Here is an 18023-nt window from a genome sequence, read left to right as displayed (position 1 = left end):
CAAGAAAGACTAGCTCTGGGGGCCTGGGTTAGGTCCCTTCACCTCTCTCTGCCTCCATTTCCTTTGCAGAAGGAGGATGGCAGTACTTGTGTAGAGAACTTTCAGGAGATCAGGCAGTTAACATGGACAAAGCATCACAATGGAGCACTGGGAAAGGGTAATAAAAAAAAAAAAAGGTGGGAGTCGTGTGAGGTGGGATACCGTGTTCCCAGTGAGGACTGGCTTTAGGATGTTGAGTCCTGGGTGTGGATCCTGGTGCTGCCGTCACGTTCCAGTGTGACCTTGGCCAAGTCCCTGCCCGTCTCTGAGCTTCCTTCTTGGCATCTGTGAAGTGGAGAAGTCAGATTGAAATGGTCTGGGGGGCTGCACTGCCTCTTCTGACCTCCCGTGGCTTTTTTGCTACCCCTCTTCTTCCCCAGGAGAGGCCCGACATCACTTTACTGTTTCTGGAGCCCGGGGCCTTCCTGGCACCAGGACCGAGGCCTGCAGCCGGCCGTGTCCTCGTCTCTGCAGTGTCCTCTAAAGGGCAGCCTCCTCTGAGCATGCTTGGCTCTCCCATTCACTCCATGTATCTCCTGGCTCCTGGAGGCCTGGGGCGGCACACTCTCCCTGGTGGAACAGTGGGAGGAGGCTGGGAGAGGCCCACCCGCATGCCCTCTGTGTCCCCCTCCTTGCTGACGGTCAGCCAGCTGGGCTGTTTTCAGGAGAAGCATATGGACACTTTCAGGGCAGACCCCAGACGGATCCTCGGGCATCTTCTTAGGGGGGGACCTCTGGCCTCCCCACCCCAGCAGCCTGCCTCAGGGATGCAGCTGCTGAGGGTCCAAGGAGCCTGGGTCTGTATGACCCAGCCACATCCCCAGGGCCCCAGATCTGTGTTCAGGTACCCTGGCAGGATGTTCTAGGGGGTTTATAGGGGATGAGAAGTGGACCCAGTGGGGGCTCTAGGTGGCCTCTCTTCAGCCTCCCCTCAGCACCTCCAGAAACTCCTGCCAGCCAGGCTCAGCCTGAAATTGATGCTGACGGACAGGGCTCCCAGGTCTGCTTTGGAGCTGCTGCCCCAGAACGTGGCCCTGTCCCCTGGGCAGCTGTGCTCTGGTGCCAGCAGGCCCTCTCTGACCTGGGACTGGGGCACAGCGCAGGGACTGGGCCCTCCGCTGAGCTCTTTCTTTGGCAGCCCCTAGTTGAAGATGTATCATCGCCTTGGGCCCTCAGAACAGCTCTTTGACGTAGACATGGTGGTGAACCTCGCTTTTCAGATGAGAAGACAGAGACTCAGAGGGGTGAGTGCCTGCAAGTAGGTGGCAGAGCCAGGAAACAGACTGCTGGGTTCTCAGGGCCAGGCTCCCCGCCTCCCTGATTTGAGTTGAAACTTGAGACAGAACCCGGGTGTGACATCCCCTGTTTTTTTTCCGCGTCTCCCTCCCAGCCTGCTCACTCCCAGCCCATACCTGGACCACCTCCCCTGGCCCAGCCCTGCTTGGAGCCCAGGACCGATCCCTCTGCATCAGTCTCCCAGGGAGCTGGCTGCCGGGGCCCCCAAGAGAAGCTGCCTCTGGCGCAGACCCGCTGCCCGACTAGGGTGGGTCCTGCTCCCACCAGGGCCTGACCACGAAGCTGGGCAGTGATGACCACAGCTCCCTGGGAGTTTTATTTGCCTTTTTCACCTTTTTCTCACAGCCACCCTGTGCCACCGTGTTGTTGCTAGAGAGGCAAGAAGTGGGGTTCAGGGCAGTACCATGATTTGCCAGAGATCACAGAGGAGTTCAGGTTTAGAGCTGGGACAGAAGCCAGCATCCTGGTTGGCAGCCAGGACTCTTCACGCCACCTTGTGCCGCCTCGTGCAGTCTTGCTCGGCGTGAAGACTGCTCTGGCCCAGACATGCTTGTTGGCATGGGCAGAGATGAGATGGTGAGCATTGCAGAGCCCCAGCTTTGTCCATCAGCAGGGCTCACAGGTCAGACGTCAGAACTGGAAAGGCTCTCATTATGCCTCAGAGGATGGGGAAACTGAGGCCAGAGAAAGGCCAGGGCTTGTTCAGAGCACCTAGTGATGTGGTGGCAGGGTCTCAACTGTAACCCGGGTCTGCTGATCCCCAGCCTGGCTTTGGCTCAGCGCTTCTCCTCTCCCAGTGTAGCTTTCTGGTCTCGGCAGGCATTTGGAGGTGAGATGGGGGCTAGGGCTCATCCATCTGTTGGAATCTTCCAGAAGCAGGGCCAGCTGCCCCCAGAACCTAGACTTGCTTACTGGGCACTTGGAGAGCTCTGTTTCACCCCACGGTGCTGAGCCTGGGGGCAGTACCATCTCCCTCCTCCCTCCCCAAGGGGCTTGTAGGCAGGACTTTTTCACCGTGTCTGTCAAAGCCCTCCGGTAGCTCTGCCTAGTCCACTGGATTGATCCAGAATTCCCTTTCCAGGGTATTTAAGGCCTTTCACAGTCTGGCCCTGTGTGAGCACTGGACTGGGAGTCCACGGTCTTGGCTTTGTGACCTGGCTTGGCTGCTACCCATGTGATCTTTGGTCAGTGTCTGGACCTCTCTGAGCTTCTGGTTCCTCATCTGTTGTCTGTGTGCCCTGGGTTTTAGTGAGGACCAGAGGAGAGGCTGCTTTACGACCACCTCTTCAGGTGATTATTTCCTCCTCGGCCTTCACTCTCATTTGTGCCCAGTAGAAGCCCTTCACCCACACCACACTCGTTCCGTCTGTCCTGCCTTTCCGGATGCTGGAAGGCCTTCCCGGTGCCTCCCTAACCCCAGCCCTTCCTTCAGGCTCAGGCCAGTTCAGCTAGCACTTAGTGCTCACACGCTTGGAGCCAAAACTGAAGATTAGGTTCGATTAGGACAGGAATCGTGCCCTTGGATGGTCATGCAGACTCACCAAGGAAGTTTGATGCTTGCCCGGTGCCAGGCTCTGTGCTGTGAGGCAGAGTCAGCAGTGAGGAGGACAGGGTCCCTGCCCTTGAAGAGCAATCTGGAGGGGAGACAGCCAACCAGCCCCGTGGTGTGAGCAGACTCTCTCGGTCTGCTCCGGGCTCCCGTGTCTGGGTCTCATGCAGTCCTCACATCAACCTTGTCAGGTCACTGAGGCAGAAGACCATCATCCATTGAGCAGATACTGATGGTGAGCCTACGGCCTGCCAGGCACAACTCTAGATGCCAGGGGCACGACAGAGATTGCGGCAGTCTGCCCTGATGGAACTCACGTTCTGGGTCATGGGGACATCAGTGAGTGCATACAAATGGGCAGGAAGTGCTCAGTGCTCTAAGAACGATAATGCAGGTTAAGCAGAGAGGAGGGAGGGTATGGGACCTGGAGAAAGGAGGACCTGCCATTCACCTATTCCGTGCCAATTCACCTATTCAGCTTTGGGCAGAGGAGCTAACAGGTGCAAAGGCCCTGGGGTGGAATCATGTCTACACTCAAGAAAAAGCAAGGAGGCCAGTGGAGCCAGAAGGGAGTGAGGGTTTGCCACTGGATTGGATGTGGGTTGTGAGAGGAAGAAAGGAGTCAGGATGATTCCAGGATCTGGGGCCTGAGCAACTGAGAGATGCCAGGAGGTGGGGACCGCTGGAGGAACAGGTCTAGGGGTCAGTGCAGCTCCCAGGTCCTTGTCACCCTGCAGCGTCCACCCCATGCAGACCCAGACACACTGGTCTCAGGGTTCCCCCATTCCCCCCCTTCTGGACTCCTCCCCATCTTCTCAGGCCCACTGCAAGCTCTAAGAGGTCACCAAAATGCTCTAGTTGAGGGGTACCCAGTCTCCCTTCTTCATCACCACCCCAGATGCCGTGAAGCACAAGTGGACTCTAGCCAATCGAGCTACGAGGGGTGGAAGGGGCCCGGATGCACCCCCCTTGCCAGCCTGCCCCACCGGAGTCCTGGTCTCCCTTTGCAGCTCCCCCTCCCTCCCCTGCAGCCGCTGAAAATGGGGCGCCCGGACTTGCTTTTACACGGCTGTTGTCCTGGAAATGGTAGAATTTCTCTTTGTGTTGCTTTCCTGCCGCCATCTCTCTGTACTCCCCCTCTCTCTATCTGAGTGTGGTGACATTGTGAGCAAGTTCAAGTTATATATATAAAGGATTGAATTCATTGTTAGGCTTCTAAGCTGAGTGACTTGCAACTGGGGCTCTTAAGAACAACAGGTATTTGGTATACTCAATTTCAGTTTTCTCTTAAGCTTGCATTTTGCAAACTACACCCTACCCCCACCAAAAGGAAAAGAAAAGAAAAATACAGCTTTCTCAGGGCTCTAAGGTTTCTGGAAATAGAAGCTCTCTTACCGAGCCTCCTGTTTTCTTCCCCACCCCAGGTATGGGGCAGACTGGTGCTTGGAGCTCCTGCTGCTGTCTTTAAGTCCTGAGAGCATCTGGCAGGAGTCACAACAGGTCCCGGGCAAGGGGATGGGTGGGAAGGGCAGAGCCCCAGCTGGGGAGCTGCCCTGGGGCATCAGGAGATGAAGGGGACGGTGGCTTGAAACTAGACTAACCCCTGGTTCTTTTCCAGCTCGAGCATCCTGTGCTTTCCTGTCCTCTGCATTCCTTAGTTGAAATCCGGGGAGCCCAGAAGGGTCTCCTTTGCAAGGGGTGTGACTCAGATTTTTCTGATGCCCGTGGTACCAGGGGGTCAGAGAAAGCAGAAGCTGAGGCCCTTTGGTCTCCCTGCCAACACAGAGGCACGGCGTGCATGGGGCTCTTAGTGGAGGATCTCAGAGTGTAAGAAAGCAGGCTTCAGCCTGATGCCATTGGGGCGGTACATCCACTACATGATGGCACAGGAAGGGCCATACTCACAGTGAGGTTGACCCACGGAGGGGCCAAGGGATGGGGACTGAAGGGTGGCGTCAACCTGGGTCCGAAACGCTGCTCTGTAGCCCTGGCTCTCTGACCTTGGGGCATATTAGTGGTCATCTCTCTGACCTTCTCTTTACTTACCTTGAAGTGGGGACAATAATAATGCCTGCTGCCGGAGGGTTGTTGAGAGAATTAAACAGGACGCTGCCGTGTTTAGTGCAGTCTCTGCCCCATAGAAGCCAGCACAGCGCACTGTGTAGAATATACTGTTTAGACAAACATTTTTCTAAATGTTTATCTAGTTAGGCTGCCTTGGCCCTAGCTGCAGCACACAGGGTCTTCGTTGCATCATGTGAGATCTTTCGTTGCCTCGTGCGGGCTCTCTGGTTGTGGCATGAGGGCTTAGCTGTCCCATGGCGTGTGGGATCTTAATTCCCCAGACAGGGATCAAACTTGTGTCCCCTGCATTGCAGGACAGATTGTTAACTACTGGACCGCCAGGGAAGTCCCTACACAAAAATTTAAAACCTAAGAGATACAGAAGAGTTTGGAAGTTTATATATCTGTTTCTGGGGCTAGGGGATTGTGGGTTGGGTATTGAAAGAGGAGGATCAATGGCAGATAATTCTTCTTTGACTTAATACACTTATATACTTTTGGGGGAAAAAAAGTTTTAAAGGACCATGACTTTCATTTAAAATCACCAAAGTAATATATCTCTATTTTGAAAAAAAAATCAAAAGTAGCTGGTGTGTATCACATGGTCCCCCATCAGGGAACCCAAACCAGCCTCTGGAGTCTTTGGAGCCTGAGGTCCTACCCCACCTGCTCCGACTGGCTGCCTGGAGGCCTCTCCTTCGCCAGGCCCTCCCGCTGCCCGCTGGGGCTCTGTATCTTGTCAACACGCACAGGCTGTTTACTGCCAGTCCCCAGTCCGTGTCCCTACCTCCCCTGCCCCGTGTGAGTCATCGTCCACCTCCCTGTGTGGGGACACTCCATCCAGCACCTTGCCTGTGGGGGTGGGGAGAAGCTGCCAGAGGGAAATTCGTTCAGCAAATGTTTATGGCAGGCTTTGGTGACTAGGGAGACTGGACCAGGTCCCTGGAGGTGCTGCCCCAGCGCATGGTCAGGTGGGGTGGGATGGGGAGGGGGTACCAAAATGGGTCTTGAGACCCGCAGAGGAGTCTGATGGAGTGAAAGGCAGGGCCAGAATAGAACCTGGCTCAAGACCAAGTCCAGGCCTGAGGGTCAGGGGTCCCTCTGAGCCCTGCAGTGTCAGCTCCAGTCCCTTGACTCAGGTCCTGGCACCCCTGCCTCCTCTAGCTGTGCCAGCACCTCCCTCACTTCCAGTCTCATTTCCAAGCTGGTTGGAGGCCTCAGAGTCCTTGGAAGGCTTTACAGATGCCACCCTCTCTGTTCCTTTGTTCACTCTTACCCCATCAGCTCCCTGCCCTCCAGACCCAACTTCAATCCCACATCCTTTAGGAAGCTTCCATCATCCCCTTAACTCACTTATCCTGAGCATCACTTTGGTGGGGCCCAGGGCCTCGCGCTGGGCTGCCAGGGGGACGCGAGCCCCGGCTACAGAGCTCCCACCCCTCAGTTTGCAGGAGCACCTGACTCAGCCTGGGCTTTCAGGGAAGGCTTCCCAGCGGAGGGGACACCTGCACTAGGTTTTGAAAGGTGGGTAGAAGTTCAGAGTGAAGGATTACCCTCTGTGTGCGCAGAGCTGGGATTTGGGGACTTCCAGCAACTGGAGTACAGGGGTTGATCGGGACGGGAGGTTAAGGGCTAAGGATTAACCAACCCAGAATCCTGGTCACAGCCTCTCCTGTCAGGGGTCCAGGTGGGCCCAGCAGTCGCAGCATCCCTCTGCTTATTGCTTTCAAGTCACCTTGACCCCCCTGTCCCCTCCAGCCCGTTTCTGTCCTTACTTCTCTTTTATTGATCATCTCCGAAGTTTGTTTGCCACATCACAAGGTGCAAAGTGCTTTTGTGTCCAGTCCCTTGATTCTCACTGGAGTACACTCGAAGAAACCGAGGCCCACCTGTGGTCTCGTGATTTGCCCAAGCCTCCCGATTACTAAAGGGCAGAGCAGGGCCCCAAACCCACGTTTTGATCTGACCAAGTCCTCTCTTCCCTATGCCTCAGGGAGCCCAGCGTATGCTCTGTGTTCTCAGCTGATTTATTAGCTAATTTCCCACCCAGACTGGATGTTCCCAGGGAGTGGGACCCTGTCTCCCTGAGATGTGGACTGAAACAGGCCAGAGATAGAGGTGCTGTTTGGAAGAATGATGGGTAAGGCACAGAGAGAGACCGACTCCCCCCGCATGGGGGATGATTCCTCTCCAGGTACTTGGAACACGTTTCTTTTTGGCTGTCTTGCAGGGGAGGCACATTGCAGACTTGACTTCTCTTTCCTCGGATGCTCACAGGCTTAGTTTTCATTGATGCAGCTTGCTACAAAGACTAGTGATTTGGAGACCTGGTTTCTGATTCTGACTCTGCCACTTCCCAGCTCTGCAGCCTTGGGCAAGTCACTTCACCTCTCTGAGCCTCGGTTTCTTCATCTATTAAATGGGGGTCAGGATATGAGATGAAATGAGAGGAGATATGTGAAAGTCTTACATCCAACCCTGTTAAGTGTCCAATAAGTGTTTTTCTCCTTCTCTTTGCTAGATATTATATCTTAAAGTGAATCATGATGTTAGTGGGTGGGCACATTTTTAAAAAATTGTCTTCTGTGGGCCAGAAGCTCTAAAACACAGCTCCCCTGGTCACTGGGTACCCAGCTCACTCATCATCACGCCAGTGACAGGAGGGACTGAGACTCAAAGACACATGTAACAGGTACTGTGCCAAGTGTTTTATAAACACCATCTCATTTAATCTCAGCAACTCTCATGTTTGGATATTGGCAAAGGCTTGGTGAATTCAGCCTTGCTATTTGTCTTTTTCTTTACTTATTTTTCATTCATCTATTATCCATACATCCATTTGCGGGGTACTTGTAATACAGACCCTAGAATGGCTTTTTTCTTCCTTCTCTCTCTGGCAAACTTCTATTGACCCTTCAAAGCCTAATTCAGATGATCCCTGCTCTGGGAGCATCACCTACTCTTGAAATCTCAGAGTCTCCCCCTCCTCCTTCCTCTTCCCCATACTTCACATCTGAAAGTCAGTTTTATCTCAGATCATAAATAGTTAATGCCCACTCTATGCTGACAGCTGGAGACCTAGATGACTCTTAAAAAGTTCCCACCATTGCAGAGCTTAAAGTGCTGTCCATCCTAAATGATGGACAAGTGCACACCAACAGGTCATGATAACATAGAGTGATTCATGTTAAACCTGGTTTAAACCTGATTTTGAAGATAATAATAATAATAGAACCACTTTTTGCCAACATTGAGGGTCGGTAGTGTTTGCCTTTCTTTACCCTTATTAGGTCCTCTTGGGCTCCAGAAACCTTCTGAAATAGGTTTTTACACAGATGGGGAAACTGAGGGTAGGAGACGTAACTTGCCCAAAGTCACCAAACTAGTCAGTGACTACACCTGGCTTATAACACAGGGCAGAGTGGCGAGTGCCACACATCTTTGTCTCTGCTGGTCTGGCTGCAAGCCTACTGAGGCAGCGGCTGCATCTGGACCTCAGAGCTGACTTGATGGTGGGGAGAGTCAACACTGAGAAGAAATCTGACTCGAGAAGAGTCGGAGCCCCTCTGATTCTCATCCTGCCCTAGGAGTTTAGGAGAAGACTGACCCCCTTCCGGCTGAGTTAACTGGGGAACTTCGGGGGCAGCCTGAAAAAATGGAAGGGTTCCCCAAGGTCTTTCCTTGAGCGGAAAAACAGCAGCGGCGAGACTTCCCTGGAGAAGAGCTCATGGAAAGAAATGCCACCTCCGGTTCCTGGGAACCGCTTTGGGGCTCTTCAGTCCTGAGTTCTGATGCGCCCCTTAGAAACAAAATAAGAATAAAACCAGGGATAATGTGGCAAGTGGCTGAGAACCCAGAGTGGCGCCAGAATGCCTGGATTTTGAATCGGTTGCCAGCCACTATACTTTGAGCAAGTTGCTTCGCCTTTCTGTGCCTCAGTTTCCTCCTCTCTAAAATGGGGAGATGGTGACTGTGACGGCCCAGAGCCTGGTGAGGTGCAGGTGAGTTAGACATAGCAGAGCAAGCTGCTGTAAGCTGTCGAGCGCCAGGCTCTCCTTGGGAGGGATCACCTTTCATTACTGTAGCGGAGACTGGTTGCTGGGGCAGTTGAAGAGGGAGTTAAAGACGTGGAATCATTGTGCAACCAGGAATCCCTTGGGACCTGGCCGAGTTGCAGCCCCAGAGCAGTCCTCAGTCCAGGAACTAGGGCGGCAGAGCCCCTCGCATGCCCCTGGGTCCCTGCTGACCCAGCTGTGGGGGGCCAGGGAGGCCCTGCTTCCTGGCATGCCCCTCTGACTGCCAGGCCAGGGGAGAGATGCGGCCAGTGGGGTTGGGATATCCCTTCACCCTGGCAACCAAGGGTGACGTGGGACAGTCTTGCCTGCCTGCTGCATGGCGCCCAGTTTCAGCAGGTGGGGACGGTCTGGGATGTAAATAAAACATTCTCACAGTGAAGTCCAGAGAGGCTGCCAGGGACCAAGAGCCGGCCGTCAGTCTGTGGTTGATTTTTTACCTGTGTGATTTTTACCTGTGTAAAATTCAGTTTACCTGTGTGTGTCATAGAAAGAGTATGTGTGTGTGTCTGTAAGACAGAGAGGGGGGGTGAGTGTGAATGTTTTAGAGCGTGTGTGTCAGAGAGAGCGAGAATGTAGGTGATGATAGTGTGCATGGGTGTGTAAGAGAATGAGTGTGTGGTCAGAGTCTGTGTGTGAGAATATGTCAGAGAGTGAGTGTGGGGATTGTGCGTGAAAGAGATGGAGAGAGTGTGTGTGTCAGACAGTGGGCAGAGTGAGCGTGTGTCAGACCTAGAGTGAGTGTGTATATGTGTGTGCCCCCAGTTGCCCAACTGCCACCCACGCTGGACAGAGTGAGAAACACCACTCCCCTGCCCCCGCTTCTTCGCCTAAAAAGGGAAGTGAAGTCGCTCAGTCGTGTCTGACTCTTTGCGACCCCATGGACTGTAGCCCAGCCCCAAACTGTGTCAGCGGTTTGGCCCTGTGGCCAGGAGATGTTGAATTCCAGACCTTTTCCTCCCATCCTTGCTCTGGGAGGTTTGGGGGCTCCAGCAGGAGGCCGTGTGGCTCAAGCGATCCCTGGACTTGAGCTTCACGGGTCCTCATGGTGGGACCGGCCGTGACCTGACAGGTTGCCACCCCTCTTTGCGTCTCATTTCCCCAACCATGTGATGGAGGATCTAGGTGGCTTCTGAGGTCTGTGTCGGCTCTCACGGCTTGGGTTTGAGTCTGGTGGCCTCTGCCCCACCCCTGATTCCATCTTGGCGACATCACCACTGTCACAAGTTCAGGCCCAGAAGTTTTGCCTCATTTCGTGGCATCTTGGGGTCCTGCCTCAATGCTGGGTCTTGGTCAAGGGCCCAGAGACCCAACTGTCCCCCTTTGACTTCACTCAGTGTCTAGGGTGCAGGGTGGGGACAACTGGTGGAGTCAGAGCCTTGGGAGAGGGACAAGTCAGAACAGGCCATCAGGCCCCCTTCCGCTTTGCCTGATGACAGAATCCACCCCTCCCTCAGAAGCTGCTTTCCAGTAACATGCAGCCTACCCGCAGGCCAGGAGCCAGGGTGGATCCCAGACTTTCCTCCCCTCCCCTCCCCTCCCCTTGCCCGTCAGGGCCCGGGATTCTGCTCCCCGAGAGGCAGGGCCAACACAGGAAGACCTGGGGTTTCTGCTCTGGGGACAGGGCACCAGCCCCAGGTACTGTGGGGACCAATCACTTAAAGAAGTGAGGTGCTCTGAGCTAGAGTTGAGCTCCTCCCCTGCCCTCTGGGGAGGCTACTGAACCTTGCCAAACCTCAACTTTCTCTTCTGCAAAGTGGGGACAATACCTATCCCACAGGGCTTGGTATTGTGAGGACTAAAGAGGTGACATGTGCCTGGCTCCTGGTGCACCTTTAGGACTAATGAGTATTCTTCATGTTATTGCTCTTGGAGTGTTACGCACACACACAGTCATCCCTCTGCTCCCCCGATGGGCTGAGGCTTACTTGTCTCTGGTGCATTGCCTGGCACTTCCTGCAGGCAGAAAAGCTCTGTGGATTGGATGGATGGTACAGAAGGTGATGAGGCAATTTCAAAGCCTAGCAAGCTAGGTGGAGGTGATTGCTGTCCTCCACTCGCCCTGGGCTGCCTCTTTAGACTCTGCTTACTCCTGTGGCAGCTCTTGTTGCTCAGTTTCAGGGGTGGGGGTGGGGAGTTGAGGAAGTCAGCTGGCTGGGTTTGGCTCCCCCAAGCCCCATGCTGTCCTGTCTTCCCTCAAGGCAGATACAGGTCCCAGGCGTGGTGCCGCTGTCTGGTTTCACTGCTTCTGCCTGCATTGTCTACCTCATTGGGTGTCAGGGAGAAAGAGGAATCCGGGTCATGACTGTGGGTCGAAGGTTATGATGGGGTACAGACCAGAGGACTGCTGCTCTAGCCCAGGCAGGCAGGGGTGGTCAGGGAATGCTTCCTGGAAGAGGAGGCAGGCAGAAGGATATGGTGTCGGCCACATACAGTGTGGGTAGAGGAATAGTGGTCTGGACAAGCAGACTGGACTAGGCAAAATTCTGCAGGCCAAAGAGGGTGTAGCTCACTTGAGCGAATTGCAAGGAGTTTGTCAAGGTTGAAATGTTAGAATACTCAGTGGGGGGAATTCCCTGGTGGTCTAGTGGTTAGGACTCAGTGCTTTCACGGTGTGGGCCTGGGTTCGATCCCTAGTCAGGGAACTAAGATCCTACAAGCTGCATGGCGAGGTGGAAAAAAAAAAATGATAGCAGGGACCATGAGACGTGAGCAAGACCTCAAGAGGAAGGGCATGCTGAAAGTTTGGACTTTAGTCTTTAGAGCAAGGGAGACTTGGACTCAGCCTGACTTAGCCCTTCGCAGTGTACCAGCCACGTGAACCCTGAGGGTTACTGACAGACAGTCAAAGATGGATGGGTGTGGCAGGGTAAAAGGAGTGGACTTTTCAACAAAAATGGTGACTTTCTTTTTTGGTCTTACCACACGGCATGTGAGATCTTAGTTCCCTGACCAGAGATTAAGCCCACACCCCCTGGCACTGGAAGTGCAGAGTCTTAACCACTGGACCACCAGGGAAGTCCTAAAAGCAGTGACTTTTGGTCAGGTCTGTTTTGAAGTCTCCTGAACTAGGATGGAGATGTGTTTTTTTTTTTCCAGCGTGATTCGATTGTATCTCCTAGGTGCTTGGCACTGTGACAGGCTCTGGGCCTGGAGGGTGTACTGAGTCCTGACTTGTAGCGGGCGCTAGCACCACCCAGATCAGTATCTGAGAGCAGGAGGGCTCTGGGCCTGGGGAGGGATGTTCCTCTTCCCTCCCAAGGTTCTTCAGGGATAAAGAGGGAGGAGGCCTGGTCAGATATGTTATCGATTCACGTGGTCCTGGCCAAGCCCTTTGCATTTCAGTAGATACTTGTTGAGCGCCTCCTCTATCCCCAACCCTGGGGACACAATCATAAACAGAGATGGAATCTGCCTGCAGAGAGTTTACAAGCTAAGGAGGGGAGGAGACCAAGAGCTTCCACCTCAAGCAAAGTGGCAAGCAGACCATTCTACCAAGCGGACCTTGGGGGTTTTGTCCCAGGTCTTCTCCACCCACCTCCCCACCCAAAACAAACCCGTGAGCAGCTTGGGGGCAGAGCTGGCATTGAGAGGGCCCCTCTCTGAAAGGGATTTTTGCCGCTTCCTACCTTGAGGTTTGGAACCAAGTGGGCTGGCTACAGAGGGTGGCCTGCCGCTGTTGCTGGCCAGGACCTGGCTTGGGGAGACGGCTGGTGGGTCTCAGGCAGAGGGGCATTTTCACCTTAATGGGGAGAAAGGAGGGGCTGATCTAAAGAACGGGGGAGTTTGATAGGAGCCGGTGGGGTCAGACCTGGGTTCTGTCCTGGTTCTACTACTGATGATGTGTGACCTTGGGTAAGTCCCTTCCCCTCCCTGAGCCTCAGTTGCCCCTTCTTTGAAGTGGATGGAATTGGGTGAGAAACAGGATGGCAAACAGGTTTTGTCTCACGCGCAGAACCCGTTGATTGCTGCCGGCTTCCTGAGCGTCTCTCTGGGCTCAGCAGGAAAGCACGCGAAGCTGGGATTGGAAGTCGCTGCGTGCGTGCTGCACGTTTGCAGGCCCAGGCACCGTGATCCCCAGGTTCCTTCCTGCGCAGATAGCCTTTGATTCCTCTGTGCTCCTTCCTGTCTCCTGTGTCACTTCACCAACCATTGTCTGCCTTTTGCTTCAATGCCTCCGTGATGGGGAACTTGATGTCTTCCCTTAGACAGAATTCTTCGATTGTTAGGCCTGGTCTTGAGCTTACACCCATCTCCCTGAACTTGTGCCTGGACTGATGACTTGGGTTCAGGTGTTAAGTGATGCCCTCAGGATTGCAGATTGAAGTTGTGAGAGGGGAAGGCACCAGAGAAGGACCTAACCCGAGCAGATGGGGCTGTCAGGGAACTGGGTGGTACTTGGAGCCTCGGTAATCAGTGTATAATTTCTGCTTTCTGGAGGCATATAGACCTGCTGCTTTCTCCTACTTTATGTCAGTGACAGAGAGCCTCTGTATATCCTTTGAAAAAAGCACTTCAACAACATCATCATGTAGTTTATACATCACTTAGTTATGTATAAATATAATCCATAACTGCATTATGTTAGCCTGTGAGGCTGGTATTATCAGCTCTAGGCAAGGAGGCTGAGGCTCAGAGAGTTAACAGAGTGGCCCCCTGAGACCAAGCCTGAGCCCCTCTTCTTCCTACCTCTAGCCTTCAGCCCCAGCCCTAGCCTTCTGTTCTCCTGGCTCCCCTCAAGCCCACAGCCTTCCGTTATCTCACCCTCTGCAGGTTTCCACGTGATCCCCACCATCTCGAGCATTGTCCCAGAGAGCTGCCTGCTGATTGTGGTGGGGCTGCTGGTGGGGGGTCTGATCAAGGGCGTGGGCGAGACGCCCCCCATCCTGCAGTCAGAAGTCTTCTTCCTCTTCCTGCTGCCTCCCATCATCCTGGATGCCGGCTACTTCCTGCCTCTGCGGCAGTTCACGGAGAACCTGGGCACCATCCTGATCTTCGCCGTGGTGGGCACGCTGTGGAACGCCTTCTTCCTGGGCGGCCTCATGTACGCCGTGTGCCTGGTGGGCGGCGAACAGATCAACAACATCGGCCTCCTGGAGAACCTGCTGTTCGGCAGCATCATCTCGGCCGTGGACCCCGTGGCCGTGCTGGCCGTCTTCGAGGAGATTCACATCAACGAGCTGCTCCACATCCTTGTGTTCGGGGAGTCCCTGCTCAACGACGCCGTCACTGTGGTGAGAGGCAGGGACCATGCCCTGGGGCGCGCAAGACCCAGACCCAAGTCCAGGTGCAGAGTGAATCCCACATCCCCCCGCTCATGATAGTAAGACAGCCAGTGTCCAGTCCTGCCTGCTATGTGCAGCCATCGTGCTGGGCGCCAGCAGGGATTATCTCAGTTATCCTCCTGACTGCGTTAATAGGTGCTTCTTAGTTTCACTTTGCAGAGGAGGAGTCAAGCTTAAAGAGGTTAAATAACTCAGTAGAATAGATAGAACTGAAATCAGAAGCCAGGTCTGTCTGACTGCAGGGCCTGAGCTCTTGGCCTGACCAGGTCGTATGCTCTGTCCCTGATGCACTGTGATGAGATCTTGGTTAAATGACTTATCCTCTTTGTACCTCAGTTTACCCTTTATAGACCAGTTAGTCTCTGAGGGGCATTTTAGCTTTCATGGTGGCTGTGTCTTAAGCTAGGGCTTCCCAGGTAGCTCAGTGGTAAAGAATCCACTTGCCAATGCAGGAGATGTAGGTTCGACCCCTGGGTTGGGAAGATCCCCCGGAGGAGGAACCCATACCAGTATTCTTGCCTGGGAAATCCCATGGACAGAGAAGCCTGGTAGGCTACAGCCAAAGAGTTGGACATGACTGAGCAGGCATGCATGCACACACACACACACACGCCTTAAGTTAGAGTTTAATTTGTGCAGAGTTTGGGGGCAGCATTCATGGGAAGGAACCTTGTCTCTAAAACCTCCAGAAGGTGGCAAGTAAAGTGGGTCAGTCTGGGTTGGCCACTTGCCTGCTGTGTGACCTTAGGCATGTGACTGTACCTCTCTGGGCTTCACCTTTGACAGCTGGGATGTGGCAGAGTAGTTAGTGTGTTCCTCCCAGGTCTAGCGAGGACAGACACCCCCACCGCAGGGTCTGCACGTGGCAAGGCTGTGTATGTTTGCACATACCCTTCCTCCCAGCCGGCTTCCTCAGGAAGCAGATACGTGTATGTGCACACTCGTGTTGTGCAAACACCTACATCCCCCTCCTGGCTGGACCCCTCAGAGAGCAGCTGCCCACACAGGAAAACTCATGGACCCATGTGCACGCCCTGTGCACACTCGCACACGCACTCCCACCTCACTCCCAGCCGCTCAGGAAGCCGCACCTCAAAGAATCTACCGAGAGCGGTGGTTGCCTGCCGGCAGCCTCAGCTTCCTCTCCCTCTTCTTCCCCTGGCGCCCCGTCAGCTCCTTGTGAAGACGGGGGAGCCACAGACTGGCTCATCTGTCCTGTCTCCTCGGGCACCTGCCCTTGCCCATGGCTGCCACGCCGGTCTGTTTCCCCATCTGGAGCAGGGACCGTTGTCCTGAGCCCGCCGTCCTCCCGGGGCTCTGACAGGAGTCACACTCGCTCGTATCTGCAAAAGCAGTGGGTGCCAGAGATGAAGCCCGCCCCAGAGGATCTGGGTGTATGTTGGGGTTCATGTTGGCACTCTTGGGGAACAGTGGGGCGTGGCTGCAAGAGTGGATGCCCTATTCTGGCCACCGTGGGCCCGTGGCCATGCCTCCCCGAGACAGGGGTAGTGGTGGTAGTCATTGCTGGTGTTCACTGCGTGCTTCCTGTCTGATCATGTATTGTCTTATCTAATCTGCACAGACTCCATGAGGTTAGCACGGTGATTTTTCCCAGTTTTTCAGGTGAGGGAACTGAGACACTGGGAGATTAAGGAACTCATCCAAGATCATAGTAGCTGATAAATGATGTAACTGGGGTTCAGATCTACACAGTCTTGAGTCCAGAGTCCAGATGCTTAGCACTATGCTACTCTGCCTCTGTAGTCCCAGTGACAATGCCAGGCCAGAAACGAGGACCTTGCCCTCTGTACCTGCCCCATTGGCCCAGGCAGTGCACTTTAGGGACCTGAGCATTTCCTCAGGCCAGGAGTAGGTTTAGGTAGCCCAGGGCTGATAACACACTGCCAGGGCCCTGCCCCGTCTCCCAGACGGCTGTGTCCAGGCACATGGGGGACTGGCCAGTGCTTGGCATCTCCCCTCCCTGACTGGCCCAAGTTGGGCCCTTTCTAGAGCTCTGGGCGTGGGTGTGAATGCCCCATTACCCAGATAGTAGGGCTGAAGGCTGCCCCAAGCTGTGTGGCCTCAGGCCTTGGGCCTGGAGCAAAGATGCCCTGCTTCCACGTGTGGCCAAGGTACTGGGGGCTTTGGAGGGTCTGTCTCGGGGGCCCCGAGGTCTTCTTCCCCACTCCCTCTGCACTCCTTCAGCCTGGACACTCCCCAGCTGGTTTCTGGGCAGAGCTGTCTAGGAGCAGGCCAGGCAGCCAGCACCGAAGAGGAGGTAGACAGAACCTCAGAGCTGGATCCCTTGGGAGGCCCATCCACTGCTGGCAGGGACCAAGCTCTGAGCCCAGTTCTGTTGCTTCCGGGCAGGGATTGGGGGGACCCTCTGGCATGTCACTTCACCACTCCGAGCCTTAGTTTAGCAAGGGAACAAGTATCGTTAGCCTGCCTACCTCATGAGGCTGTTGTGTGGCAAACAGGATGACCATAATCAAAGGGCTTTACAGTGTATGAAGTGCCACTTAAAGCCTGATGGTGGTGTTACAATGACCGTTTATTTCCCCAGCCCAGAGGTGGGGAAGCCGTGGAGAGCCTCTGGGTCCATAGCGCCTGAGCTTGGTGGTTCATTGCAACCCTCTGGGGGCCTTGTTGAACAGAGATTTCTGGGTCCCACTTCCAGACAATCCAAGTAGAGTATGGGCTGACCGAGTGTATTTTTAGAAAGCTTCAGAAGTTAAGAAGTCCTGTTCTAGTTCATTATCTGAATTTTCCCAGCTTTGTGCTAAAGGAAAGACCAAAATCCAGGCAGGGACGTGCATGATGAGCTTGGTGAATAGCAGCTAATGCTGTGATAGGCAACTTGCCTTCATTAACTAATTGAATCTCACAGTAGCCCTGTGAGGTCGGTACTATTGTCCCCATTTTCTGGACAGGAAAACGGAAGCACAGGGAGATTGAGTCATTTGCTCCATGTGTATAGTTGGGGAGCAGCAGAGTCAGAATTTCAACCCAGGTGGTTTGGCTGCAGAGCTGGGCTCTTTTTCTGCACAGCCCGCTGCAGGCCCAAAGACCCTCTGGCCCCCAGACCCCTCTGCCACCTCTTGGCTGCGGTCAACAGAGGGGACAGAATCGCCCTGGGTGAACCCCAGGAGCCACGGAGCAGGGCCCCACCCTGGGTGAACCCCAGGAGCCACGGGGCAGGGCCCCACCCTGGGTGAACCCCGGGAGCCACGGGGCAGGGCCTCACCCTGGGTGAGCCCTGGGAGCCACGGGGCAGGGCCCCACCCTGGGTGAGCCCCGGGAGCCACGGGGCAGGGCCCCACCCTGGGTGAGCCCCGGGAGCCACGGGGCAGGGTGCCTACAATCCTGCCGACCAGCCTGCACACCCTTCGCAGGTTCTGTATCACCTCTTTGAGGAGTTTGCCAACTACGACCGCGTGGGCATCGTGGACATCATCCTTGGCTTCCTGAGCTTCTTCGTGGTGTCCCTGGGCGGGGTGTTCGTGGGCGTGGTCTACGGGGTCATCGCAGCCTTCACCTCCCGCTTCACCTCCCATATCCGCGTCATCGAGCCGCTCTTCGTCTTCCTCTACAGCTACATGGCCTACCTGTCGGCCGAGCTCTTCCACCTGTCGGGCATCATGGCGTGAGTTTGGGCATGGCTTTGGGGGGGGCTGCCAACTCAGATCCCCCAGGCTTGGAGGGTCAAAGGGAGCT

General features: G+C 54.8%; 1 protein-coding gene across 1 annotated transcript in view; it reads left to right on the top strand.

The window, feature by feature from the left end:
• The window catches only part of SLC9A1 (solute carrier family 9 member A1), a 50965-nt gene that overhangs the window by 23266 nt on the left and 9676 nt on the right, over nucleotides 1–18023 (top strand). Inside the window, exons 2-3 of the mRNA XM_043444968.1 lie at nucleotides 13795–14255; nucleotides 17702–17952. Of these exons, the coding sequence (XP_043300903.1) occupies nucleotides 13795–14255; nucleotides 17702–17952 (712 nt within the window). The remainder of the gene's footprint in view (nucleotides 1–13794; nucleotides 14256–17701; nucleotides 17953–18023) is intronic.

This window comes from Cervus canadensis, chromosome 24 (genome assembly GCF_019320065.1).
Source record: "Cervus canadensis isolate Bull #8, Minnesota chromosome 24, ASM1932006v1, whole genome shotgun sequence".
Taxonomy (NCBI): domain Eukaryota; kingdom Metazoa; phylum Chordata; class Mammalia; order Artiodactyla; family Cervidae; genus Cervus; species Cervus canadensis.
This window is presented reverse-complemented; position numbering and strand designations above follow the sequence as displayed.